The sequence below is a fragment of the Paracoccidioides lutzii genome, assembly GCF_000150705.2.
Source record: "Paracoccidioides lutzii Pb01 unplaced genomic scaffold supercont2.5, whole genome shotgun sequence".
Taxonomy (NCBI): domain Eukaryota; kingdom Fungi; phylum Ascomycota; class Eurotiomycetes; order Onygenales; family Ajellomycetaceae; genus Paracoccidioides; species Paracoccidioides lutzii.
The window spans coordinates 300,391-312,840 of NW_015440951.1; the positions used below are offsets into that span (position 1 = coordinate 300,391).

A 12,450-nucleotide genomic window follows, 5' to 3' on the forward strand; every position below is an offset into this window, starting at 1 on the left:
TGATGACATCGCTCACCTGCATCCAACAGTAAGCAGGTTGCCAGCTTATTCCTCAATTAAACATTCGGAGCTTGAGCCACTAATGCTTGCAGAGATCTCATCTACGGTCTATATATCATTAATATTGCACTATCTTTCGATGAATTGGAGATGAGGAGCGCGATCTCGCTACACACCAGCTTTTGGCAACCTTGCTCCCATGCTGTCACTACGGGGGCACACGCGGTTAGCCCGCCCGTTCGCTCAAAGGAATTCCAAAGCATGTTCGCGTCAGCTCAATCTCCCGGCACAAGCGCTCCGGAGCCCAATACACATATGCCGACAATATTTTAATACGCCATACCCGGGCTGGTTCCCATCTGCGCACGTATCCACGAAACTCCACTCTGCATCCCACAGTTCGCCGCGGTGGGCTCTTCGTTTTGCCTCCGCCAAACCCATCCTCAGGCAACGAAGTAGGGTTGTGCAGGCTATATACAATATTTTTACATATTGTGGCATTTTTGCAATATTTAGCGGAGCGCTTGTCGCCGGTTTTTTTATCTACGATGCGAGCACCTACCGTCACGACTTAAATTTGCAGGATATCCCCGTCTCTGAATTGGCGCTGAACCCCCGTCGAGGTGGACCTAAAAACCTTCCAATTGCAGGTGTGCTGGTTGATGACCATGATTCAGAAGCTATGGAGGAACAAAGGGACAAACCGAGGCTGGTTATCTTGGGAACAGGCTGGGGAAGCGTATCTCTTTTGAAAACGTTGCACCCCGGTGATTACCATGTAACAGTGGTATCCCCAGTCAATTATTTCTTGTTCACTCCTATGCTACCTGCTGCGACTGTTGGGACGCTTGGCTTGAGATCTTTAGTGGAGCCGATCAGACTGATTTTGCAGCGGGTTCATGGACACTTCCTGTGCGCTGAAGCAGTGGATGTTGATTTTTCAGAGAAACTTGTAGAGGTATCACAGATAGATAGCAGTGGGAAGGAACGACGTTTCTATTTGCCTTATGATAAGTTGGTCATTGGCGTTGGTAGGTCTATCTCCTATATACTTCCTGATTTCCCCTCCGTGGTTGATATTAACAAAAGTTTTGAAGGGTCAACAACGAATCCGCATGGGGTAAAAGGCCTTGAACATTGTAATTTCTTGAAAACCATCGATGATGCGAGGAAAATCAAAAACAAAGTCGTGGACAATTTGGAACGGGCCTGTCTCCCTACAACAAGCGATGGGGAGAGGAAAAGATTACTTTCGTTCGTGGTTTGCGGCGGCGGACCAACGGGCGTCGAGTTCGCCGCAGAAATCTTTGATATGCTCAATGAGGATTTGCTCCGGGCATTTCCCCGGATTCTCAGGAATGAAATCTCGGTGCACCTTATTCAAAGGTATTATCCTTGGCTATTAGGACTCACTATCCCTTCGATTATTAACAGGTCTTACCAGCCGCTCTCATATTCTGAATACGTACGACCAAACGCTCTCCGAATACGCGGAGGTACGTATGACTCTTCAAATAACTTGGACCACGGTTTACTGACTACAACAGCGACGTTTTGCAAGCGATCAAGTCGACGTCCTCACCAACTCGCGAGTTAAAGAGGTCAAAGCAGACAAAATTCTCTTCACCCAAATCGAAGACGGAAAGCAGGTTTTAAAAGAGATCCCCATGGGCTTCTGCCTTTGGTCAACGGGAGTTTGTCAGTAAAACTACCCTCTGACACTTAGTAATGTTTATTCCTAACATCTGTATGATACTGTAGCACAAACTGCACTCTGCAAAAGACTTGCTGAGAAGCTCGATGCGCAGACTAACAAGCTGACACTTCTAACGGATTCCCATCTTCGGGTCAACGGAGCCCCACTGGGCGACGTATATGCAATTGGAGATTGCTCCAGCGTCCAAAACAACGTGGCAGAGAATATCGTATCGTTTCTCCGAACCATTGCCTGGGAAAAGGGCAAAGACCCAGAAAAGGTCCACCTCACATTCGCAGAATGGCGGAACGTAGCCCAGCGTGTGAAGAGGAGATTTCCACAAGCAGCAAGCCATCTACGTCGCTTGGACAGACTTTTCGAACAGTATGACAAAGATCGCAGCGGCACTCTTGATTTCGATGAACTTCGTGAATTGCTGCTTCAAATCGACTCCAAATTGACGTCATTGCCTGCGACTGCACAAAGAGCCAATCAACAAGGCAAATATCTAGGCCGCAAATTCAACAAGATTGCCCAGGCCATGCCTGGCATGAGAGCTAACGAGATTGATTATGGTGACCTTGACGAGGCAGTCTATAAGGCCTTTCAATATAAACATCTTGGCAGCCTGGCATATATCGGCAACGCAGCAGTGTTTGACTTCAATGGAATGGGTTGGGGAGGCGGATTGATGGCTGTGTATCTTTGGCGGAGTATTTATTTCGCGCAGAGCGTCAGTTTGCGAACGAGGATTTTGTTATCGATGGACTGGGCGAAGAGAGCTATGTTTGGAAGAGGTACGAACTGTTTCGTTTTGAACCCCCTACCACAAGGAGAGGAACCAACTAACATATGTATTTATTCAGATATGATGAGCTTCTAAGCTCAGAAACCTACTCCTATTATCCCCTCCAAACATTCCATTCACCTCACCTCCCAAGTCAAGACAATTAGAGACAACGAACGTCAAGCAACCAGCATATTACGCTTCGATTGCTCAAGTCCCATCCCAACACATGCAAGATAAAATGATATATAATAGACAAAATATACCACCGACCGGCCTATTCTATGGCATTGCTATTGGCAACCTTTTATTGACGGGTTTCGAGAGCCAAACGAATACAAGTCATAACTACGCTACCTACATACAGATATAATTTTTCAACTCCCTATTCTCAACACACCCCTTAATGAAGTAAACTTACACCATAGTTCCAACATCTGAGAAACTAAGACCTATCCGTGGTACCATCCCACCTTCTCATTTATGCCGGTTTTGCTAAGCCTATTCCCTTGTCAAGGGTTTTCTTTTGTTTTTGGGTTGGTGTTCTTGGGTTTTCTTTCTTTCTTTTTTGTGGCAATTTTGATTCAAGCCAGTTGGCTTTCCTTCTTGATGTAGCAGTTTCCACTAGATATGTACAGTCCTCTTTAACGGGCACACTAATAGATATCTATATACATGGGCTCTTTATCTGCACCTATTGCTTCGGGCCAGTTGGTATCCAAGGGTTAAGATCTATGATAAGACATACGTAACGTCACATTACATGGAATGTACTCCGTATCAGCTCCAACAATATAATAAAAGAAATATTTCCATTGTCTCATTAGAATCTCATATCAAACAAGGTACGTGAAATCGAGCGGAACGATGCACCGCATCCAGTAACTTTCTAATAGACGCCATCCATTCATCATAAAATCCTGGAAATGCCTGCAGGCTGTGGAAATCGAGCGTTTCGTTAAAAATCAAGACAATTCGTGATCAATAGCCAGATACCTAGAGCCAAATCGCCGCCCTTTGGACCGATAGCGAGGGATCATAAAGAACACCAAACGCCACGCTAATTTACAGACAAAAGAAACAATCGCAGAAATTACAAAACGCGCCACGGTGGTTGAAGCTGACTGGGCTAATTATTACTGTCCCTGGGTCTGGTCAGTTGGGGCGAAGATGACCTCGTTCTAGTGCTAACCAGATGGTGCATGGTTTATGATATCATCGGATCCACCTCTCCCTGTTCTTGCATGATAGCATCATCAGTGCTACCATTCTGGCTTTCGTTCTGGCCATTGTTGTTATTGTTACTCATCCTATCTTGCTCGAGACCAATGTCGAGTTTGTCAGGCAAATCTTTCTTGGCTTCACGCGCTTTCTGTTCTGCCCAGGATCGCAGCTTGACAAGGTTACGAAGCCGTGCCTCCCGGCGCGCACCTTGGCTTTGGAGAATAGCTTCATTCACACGGGTCGCGATACTCTTCCGGAGTTCTGGGTCCAGTAGTGCAGCTAACGAGGGAGCCAGATTATCTGAAGGAAAGATCAGGAGAGACAACGTCTTTTCAAGATCCTCAAGAAACTGTGTGTTAGTGGGTGCGCGAGGTGCGAGATGAGACGTTGCGAAGTCCAAAGCAGGTGTGATATCTCCATTTGGAGTAGATGTACTAGTCCGTATCAATTCAACGAGCTGTAGTCGTAGAAGAGAGAAGTGGAGAGATGGGTTGGTATCGAGAATCTGCAATATCGCAGGTTAGCTAGAGCTCGCGATAACACAACATCTGAGTGGCTTAAATGTATATAAGACGAAACAGAGAATTTGCTGGTCATACTGAGGACTGAAGATGAGTGTTTTTCATCAACACCGTGGAGGTATATGAGTGGTGCATGAAACAGATTTAATCATAGCAAAAGAGGGAGAAACAGATTTTAGACAAATAAATAGCAGTAAAAGCTAACTAAAGGGGGCAGTACCTGAGGGTTCAATTCATTCAATTTTTCAATGGCAGACTTAATGTCACCCGAATGAATAGCGTTTCGGATCTCTACCCTTTCCTGGATCGACTCCAGGTCGGGCTGTGGTTGAATATTTGCTTCTACAGCAAATTTCTGCGCGGCAGATGGATAGCCATTCGCGACCAGATAATCCATCACAAGGAAGTTGATATCACTTCAATATCACCCAGTTAGTAAAATATTGATAGAATGAACTGAGGAAGGTATGCAAGGAAAATTTCAGAGGTCAGAAGGACAAGTTAACATATTCTCTTCAGGTGTTTTCAGAGAGATTCCCAACTTGATTTTGTAAACGCATCATGGAAGCAGCATTAGAGTCGGGTAAGGATGCGGGATTATGGAACTCACCTCTTTGAAGGTTTCACATCTTCGACCTTCTTCTCGAAATGATGCCATGTTGGCGTCGTGGTAGAGGGGGTTGGAGACATCTGGAAGGTTCAGTAATCCATCCCATCGTGCTAAATGAAGCAGACGGGGATGATGCCACATACTACGTTGGCAGACGTCATGATTGATACTCGATGCCTTTTGCCAGCTTACAACAAGAAGGAGCAAGCAGAGACTGGGTTCAAAAGAGGTGCTAAAGAACCCTTCAGCTCACAAGCCATGGGAGTGAGAGACAGGTTGCTGGAGATTTGTTGATCTGGTGATAGCAGAAGAAGAAGAAAGAAACAAATGAGAAATAGTTAGTTACCGTGTGCGGCTCCGCTTGACTAAGCAGATGCTAAGCGCCAAGATAATAGAGATCATGTGATATCCATTGATTGGATCGCGTCCACGTAACGGGGATACAACGTCCGACTGAAGGGACTTTGCATACAAACTTGAATTGAACAATGTGGCACAGCTTGAGGTCAAGATGAGATAACAATTTGGTTGCTTAAGATTTCAGGGCAAAAGAGCCCCCGAGCAGGGGCAAGTTACAAATTCGCACACTGCATTCTCATCTATATATTTCATATTTCATACCAAGGCCAGGGAATATTAGTATATTTTCGGTTTCTCTCTTGAATGTATATATCTCCCGACGTGCGTGTGCACAGTACATATATGTACATATATCCGTCATGTCGGAACATCGAGCTCGATACTCTCCTCCATGGGCGGATATGACAATTATTGGAATCGCTGGCGGTTCAGGGTCTGGGAAGACGTCTGTCGCTATGGAAATTATCAACTGTCTCAACTTGCCGTGGGTGGTTATTCTCGTTATGGTATTATGGCTTGATAGAGAAACACGTCTCCTCGATATATATGATACTTTTAACAGTGAAAGCTGATTTGATTTTGGCATTGTTTAAAGGACTCGTTTTACAAAACTCTCACCCCCGAGCAGAATGCTATAGCGCATAACGATGAATATGATTTTGACTGCCCGGATGCGATTGATTTTGACGTCCTCGTGGACACCCTCCAGTCTCTTAAAAAGGGGTAAGATCCCGGTATCCGTTCCTACCAGATTTACTACCTGTAATTCTGTGCTAATTAAAGAAACCCTTTGTAGACAGAAGGTAGAAATTCCCATTTATTCTTTTGAGAGACATCAGCGGCAGAAAGAGACCATGTCTCTATATTCCCCCCATGTTGTCATCCTCGAAGGAATACTGGCCTTTACGGACCAAAGAGTAGTAGATATGCTGGATGTCAAGGCATGTAGTCACCAAAGAAACGTGTTAAAGCAAGTCATTTGTACTAGCTAACTGTACCAGATTTTCGTGGAAGCTGATATGGACGTTTGCCTTGGCAGAAGAAGTGAGAAACGCCTCTGCAATTCTAAACCCAATCCATTTTGGAAGTCGTGGCAGCTAATGGAAGCATAAGCAAGTCCTGCGCGATGTCCGCGATAGAGGAAGGACGATAGACAGCGTCATCAAGCAATGGTTTAAATTCGTCAAACCATCGTATCTCCGATATGTTGAACCTCAGCGGCATATATCTGGTATTTAATCCCCTTAACGAGGTGGAGAAGTTCGTTGTCGGTTGACTAGTTGTAAAGACATCATAATCCCTCGAGGCATTGAGAACAAGACCGCCATAGGTATGCTTTCATAATCGCCAAAATGTTCATTTAACCCCCCAAATTAACAAAATCAGACTTGGTGGTCAAGCATATTCAGCGAAATCTCCGAGAGAAGTCTGAAGCCCATAACCTAGAGTTACAAAAACTGGGCAAACTAGTCGAAGAGCAACCTCTATCCTCCAATGTTCTTGTGATGAAGCAGACTCCGCAATTCGTCGGTATAAATACCATTTTACAGGATCCCCTGACGGAGCAAGTTGATTTCGTGTTCTACTTCGACCGGCTAGCGTGCATCATGGTAGAACGGTATTTATTACCTCTGCTGCAGCATTACCACCAATTTAAACCACATCGGATTAGCTAAGGCAAAAGTTAGGGCCCTCGATACCACCCCATTCGTTCCAGTAACGGTAACCACACCCCAAAAACAGATCTATCATGGCCTTCGACCAGCTGGCACGATATCCGCTGTTGCAATCCTTCGCGGCGGTTCCTGTTTAGAGACTGGCTTAAAAAAGACGATACCGGATTGCATAACCGGCAGAGTCCTTATCCAAACAAATTACCGCACCGGCGAACCGGAGCTACACTACCTTAAGCTCCCCCACGGTATTAATACCCACGCCTCTGTCCTGCTCCTTGATCCACAAATGTCAAGTGGTGGAGCTGCATTAATGGCAGTGCGAGTCCTTGTCGATCATGGGGTGGAAGAAGGGCGCATCATCTTTGTAACCTTCGCTGCAGGCCAACGAGGTTTGCAGAGACTAACTGCTGTATATCCCGATATCAAAGTAGTGGTGGGACGGATAGAAGATGAGGGTGAAGAGAGATGGATTGAGAAACGTTATTTTGGGTGCTAGACGATTCCAGATACTTATAAATGTTGTCAGCTCTTATATTCTTTCTTATACTCGGATATGAATTTTCTCTATTTCTGTCTCTATCGTTCACGGGTTCCGATAACCCCATCCTCCACTTAGTTATATATATCCTACAATAGGCCACTGGTTGAGTTTATAACTGTCTTAAGCGCATGATCATTGGAGACTATACCTCAAGATAGTTTTTCAAAGCCCACAATATTACTATCTAATTAATTAAAAACATCCTTGGAAATAAACCCAGGCCTACTTATCACTGGGTTGGTATCATACCACTCTGTGATCGATGAGTAATGGTGCTTTCACTCGCGTGGGGGTAAAAAAGCTAGTGCACGGACCACCCGGAGAAAGCATCAAAAAAAAAACTACGGAGTTCGTTTCTAGAATTAAATATTTACCTAATAAAAGAGGATAAACCACTTCACACTTTTCAGAGAGGGGCTAAACGGGTGTAATATATACGTCCTCATGCTTCAGTATTGGATAATCCGCAATGACTTTTTAAAGCCATACCGTTAACTCATCATCTCTCTACGAACATCCCAAGACCATGGCCGAGACACAGAAGTCAAAGCCCAAGCGGGCAAAGTCCGGCAAAGATGTCGCTGGTCCTGTCATAAGTATGTGCGGACTATATAGCCGTCCTTAATCACATTCTCAGCGGCAAAAGAAAGGATACAGAAAGCCGTTCATAACTCCCTTGCTAACTATATATCGAATCAATGTAGCTGATCCGCGATTCGCCAACATCCAATCCGATCCCCGATACCGGCTCCCGAGCAAGAGACACACTCATGTTAAACTCGATAAACGATTTGCGCACATGCTGCGCGATGACGACTTTTCAAGAACAGCAGCTGTTGACCGGTACGGGAGGAAACTGCGGAGAGATGATACGAAGAAACAGCTGGAGAGGTTTTACAGGCTTGACGAAGAGGATGAGGACGAAAAACTTGGGGATGATGATAACATGGATGTGGAGGATGATGAAATTGTGCAAAAGGAATTGCGAAATGCGGATAAACGGAAGTACGATCCCGCCAGAGACGGGGGATTTTCCGAGTCTTCATCGGACGAGAGTTCAAGTGAGGACGAGGAGGAAGGTGTTGAGGATGAAGTGGAGGAAATACAGTTTCCCAATCAGCAGCAGGGTGATGTGCCCCTTGGTGATATCAGCCGGCGAATCGCAGTTGTCAACCTGGATTGGGATAATATCCGTGCGGAAGATTTGATGGTTGTGTTTTCGAGCTTTTTACCTCCTGGAGGGAGTATACATAAAGTGTCTGTTTATCCCAGCGAATTTGGGCGGGAGAGAATGGAGAGGGAGGAAATGGAAGGACCCCCTAAAGAAATATTCGCCAAGAAGAGGGATGAAGGGAGTGACGTGGAAGCTAGCGAATCGGGGGGTGATGAGGTAGATGAGGAGGAGGAAGAGGAGAAAATCAAGCAGTCTATCATCAAGGAAGATCAGGGCGACGAGTTTGATTCTACCCATCTTCGAAAATACCAGCTCGAGAGGCTCCGTTACTATTACGCTATTCTGACCTGCTCATCTGAGGAGGCTGCAAAACATATCTACGATGCTGTGGACGGAACTGAGTACATGAGCAGTGCGAACTTTTTTGACCTTAGATTTGTACCTGATGAAACCGATTTTTCACAAGATATACCTAGGGACGAGTGTGAAAGGATACCTGATGGATACAAGCCTAACGATTTCGTGACGGACGCCTTGCAACATAGTAAGGTTAAGCTCACTTGGGATGCGGATCACACGAGTCGGAAAGAAGCACAGGCAAGAGCGTTCAAAGGCGGCAGGAAAGAGATTGATGAGAATGATCTCAAAGCATATTTGGGCAGTGATAGCTCTGATGATGAGGATGAAGAGGATGAAGGAGTTGAGGTTGTTGATTCTACAACAAGGGATGGCTCCTCCGCGACCGCAGCCCCAATTAAACTAAGCAAGAAAGAGGCTGCCCGAGAGAAGGTGCGCGCTCTACTTGGACTTAATAAGGAAAAGTCCGCAAGTGAATATAAGAGCAAAGGACCAGTTGGAGATATGGAAATCACATTTTCAGCTGGACTTTCTGCAGGGGCGTCTCGTGGAAATGTGTTTGAGAATGAGCCAGAGAAGGATGAGACGACAGCAGAAAAATATATACGGAAAGAAAGGGAACGCAAAGCGAGGCGGAAAGCAAGAATGAAGGCAACTAGAAATGGCGAGCCTCTGCCAACGGAGGGTGAGGATGGTAAAAATAAAGGTCCTGAAGCCTCGAATGATGAAAAGGAGGACTTGGGCTTCGATGATCCGTTCTTTACTGCTCCTGGATTGGATGTGGCTGTGTCTGCGGCACAGCGCAAGGAGGAAAGACGAAAGAAACGCGAGGAGCGAGACGCAGATGAAGCTGCTACGGCTTCAAAGCGCGCTGAGCTTGAACTACTTATGATTGACGACAAGGCTTCACGCATTAAACATTTCGATATGAAGGAGATCGAGAAGGCGGAGAAAAGAGCTCGAAAAGCAGGGAAACTGAAAAGGGTGAAGGGAGGTCAAGCTGCTGAACTTCCAGTGGATGACTTCAAGGTGGACGTCAAGGATGAGCGATTCCAACGACTCTGGGAGAATCATGAGTTTGCGATTGACCCTTCGAATCCGCGGTTCAAGGCAACGGAGACCATGAAGGCGTTGTTGGAAGAAGGACGGAAAAGGCGGCGGAATAAGGATGATGGCGTCGTGGATCGAGAGATACCTGAGCCCGGGATGAAAAGGAGGAAAGGATCCGGCCCTGGTGCAGTTCCGAGTGTAGCTGAGGCTGATGATTTGAAAAAGTTGGTGGAACGGGTGAAGGTAAAGAGCAAGAGGATTAAGTCATAGATGGATTGAGTGAAATTAAGTGAAATTGAAAATGCCAATTCTCTTTTGGAGTGGCTTCTACTTAGCTACCTGGTGCTTTGGTTTTGTTGATTTGGAAGAATCACAATATTTGAGCTAGTTATACTCTTTGCGACGGTTCGGAGTTTAACATAGAGCGGTAACATGCTTTCTATCAAGTAGATGCAAAGTGTGCACTGTTTCGAAGCACCTTGGAAGATGAAGTAATATGATCGGGGGACATCGCCACGATCGCTCATTCTTACCGGTAGCTAACAATATATGGCTAGAGTAGATGCCCGACTTTACGCAACATGCTTTCAGATCTTCAAGGATCAAATTTGAGAACCAAGCACGTCCGCATCACGTTGAAGGCGGTGCATGCGCACTCCGTGAATAATGGAGGACAGTTAACACGTATTTGGACCTGATCGACAGTGGTGGATGCGGCGGAGGAGAAAAGTTATGCTCAAGGTTCCAGCCAACGAAGAACCATGCCTCCGCTTGCTTGTTTGATAAACCACAAAAACTTGGAAGACATCTACCGCGTTCGCACTGAGGCTTTCAAGCTGCCGCCGTCCTGCATCTTAGGTCGCCTGAAATCCACGATTCACCTCGTCCAAGACAGATGATATATATATCCTAATTACATGATATTTCACATTACTTTCCAGATCTACTTCCAGTTGAACAGGTTTCCCTTTTTGTTTCGACTCCAATTTTATGTCGTTTCGTTCATAATTTTGTGGTTTTTAAATCTGGATGCAACAAACGTTATACGAACCTCATGTTTCCAGCAAATTGACCCAACATTCTCTTCACTGCGTAGCTTCTGCTGTGTCAACTACTGAAAGCAGCCACCTGCGTTCGAATCTCTTCCATTGGCAGAGAGGATGATCGCTGGGGCTAGTGAACTAGTGAAACTTCGCGGCGCCCAACCACAAGAGATCAATGACCATGCTCGCGCTGCAAATGTGTTACGTACGAAGTTCCAATCAACGACAGCTTGGCCCTTAAAGGGACAAGACAGAATGTATTTCTCCATCAAGGGTAAAACCATATCTTGCGCATTCTCGCCTTGATCGACTCTAGCCTTGCTCTGTTGACGTTGTGATCTCCCTGTATTCCTTTTTATGTAGCTCGATCGGCCCATGAGATGCGTGCAGGGGTGTTCTTCCACGGCATCTCGTAACCCTACCAGCCTCTTTCCTTAAGGATGTGTGGCTGTGGTAAACGAGGGAAACTTGAAAGGGAGTACTCTCAGTCCTCCTAATGTTGCTTCACTTGTGGATATAACAGATTCCATTCCTCTTCTATATCATGGCCCCAACAGCTGAAAACCCATAGCTTCAAAACCTATATAGCTGTACATCCGAAATCCACAAAGCCAACTTCACCCTGCCCGCAAATACTCCTCATCCTACACCAGCGAAACCAAGCTATGCGGCTCAATCAACTCCTTGCCCTTTCCTCCTTTCTTATTCCGGCTCTCGCCATCGGAAGGGAATGTTGCTGTGATCGGTACTCGCAATTTGCTCTCGAAAACGAGGCCAAAATAGTCGCCCAGTGCAAAACAACCTGGTCCGCAGTCAAGAATGGCGCATCTGGCGAGGACTACTGTAACAGCGTCTTTTGCATTCAGCAACAATCCTGGATCAAGCCCTGGCTTGCTGGCAAGTGCACTCTTGCAGGTTATCAATGTGGTAAGTATTGGGTCTCCGCCCTGGCATTGTGCTGTCACGAGTTCAGAAGATTATGCTAATGGCGAGATAGGTGACTGCGCCAATGGCAATGTTGGTTGCCTTGGATAGATCAATGGATTGCGGTTATAGCCCAAACCGGTGGAGGGGTTTCGCATATCTTGCAACGGGTCCGGTGATCTGAGCCATGCGTCTGCAACCTATTTGGCAGTGCGTGGGCTTTTATGTATTTTCCTTAAGTCTTGTATAGTTCAACGTTCAGGAACGAGAGATCATCTTTAGGGGAAAAAATACATTAAAATATCTAGGAGCTATTATTCCCTAGGCGCGAGGTGCAGTATCTCATTTTATCCTAAATATTCCAGGACACGGCTGAGGGTATTAAAACACAGTAACAATCTGTCGAATAGATCCGTATTTTCAATGTATTAGGTTATAGATGTCTGCGTAGTTGATGAGATGTTGTTTAGTTGAAAGATGGGATTTG

At 45.7% G+C, this 12,450-nt stretch overlaps 6 protein-coding genes across 6 annotated transcripts; 5 read left to right on the forward strand and 1 right to left on the reverse strand.

Moving 5' to 3' along the window:
* Positions 1-199: 199 nt before the first annotated feature.
* On the forward strand, positions 200-2,579 carry PAAG_11458 (hypothetical protein; the record flags this gene model as incomplete). The annotated part of the gene is made up of 5 exons (XM_015847105.1): positions 200-1,386; positions 1,445-1,496; positions 1,548-1,698; positions 1,762-2,493; positions 2,563-2,579. 5 exons carry the CDS (start codon positions 200-202, stop codon positions 2,577-2,579), a joined length of 2,139 nt encoding a protein of 712 aa, XP_015703237.1.
* Positions 2,580-3,690: 1,111 nt separating this feature from the next.
* PAAG_02270 (hypothetical protein) lies at positions 3,691-4,918 on the reverse strand (the record flags this gene model as incomplete). Its single annotated transcript, XM_002795518.2, has 3 exons — positions 3,691-4,212; positions 4,449-4,644; positions 4,839-4,918. 3 exons carry the CDS (start codon positions 4,916-4,918, stop codon positions 3,691-3,693), a joined length of 798 nt encoding a protein of 265 aa, XP_002795564.1.
* A 639-nt stretch (positions 4,919-5,557) lies between these two features.
* PAAG_02271 (uridine kinase) lies at positions 5,558-7,370 on the forward strand (the record flags this gene model as incomplete). Its single annotated transcript, XM_015844587.1, has 8 exons — positions 5,558-5,704; positions 5,794-5,921; positions 5,995-6,133; positions 6,200-6,242; positions 6,316-6,429; positions 6,487-6,528; positions 6,585-6,816; positions 6,887-7,370. 8 exons carry the CDS (start codon positions 5,558-5,560, stop codon positions 7,368-7,370), a joined length of 1,329 nt encoding a protein of 442 aa, XP_015701635.1.
* Positions 7,371-7,941: 571 nt separating this feature from the next.
* On the forward strand, positions 7,942-10,266 carry PAAG_02272 (pre-rRNA-processing protein ESF1; the record flags this gene model as incomplete). Its single annotated transcript, XM_002795520.2, has 2 exons — positions 7,942-8,011; positions 8,120-10,266. 2 exons carry the CDS (start codon positions 7,942-7,944, stop codon positions 10,264-10,266), a joined length of 2,217 nt encoding a protein of 738 aa, XP_002795566.1.
* Positions 10,267-10,577: 311 nt separating this feature from the next.
* On the forward strand, positions 10,578-10,895 carry PAAG_11459 (hypothetical protein; the record flags this gene model as incomplete). Its single annotated transcript, XM_015847106.1, has 2 exons — positions 10,578-10,680; positions 10,702-10,895. The coding sequence occupies 2 exons, from the start codon at positions 10,578-10,580 to the stop codon at positions 10,893-10,895; spliced, it is 297 nt and encodes a 98-aa protein (XP_015703238.1).
* Positions 10,896-11,156: 261 nt separating this feature from the next.
* PAAG_02273 (hypothetical protein) lies at positions 11,157-12,074 on the forward strand (the record flags this gene model as incomplete). The annotated part of the gene is made up of 4 exons (XM_015844588.1): positions 11,157-11,313; positions 11,403-11,451; positions 11,563-11,966; positions 12,037-12,074. The coding sequence occupies 4 exons, from the start codon at positions 11,157-11,159 to the stop codon at positions 12,072-12,074; spliced, it is 648 nt and encodes a 215-aa protein (XP_015701636.1).
* Positions 12,075-12,450: the final 376 nt, after the last annotated feature.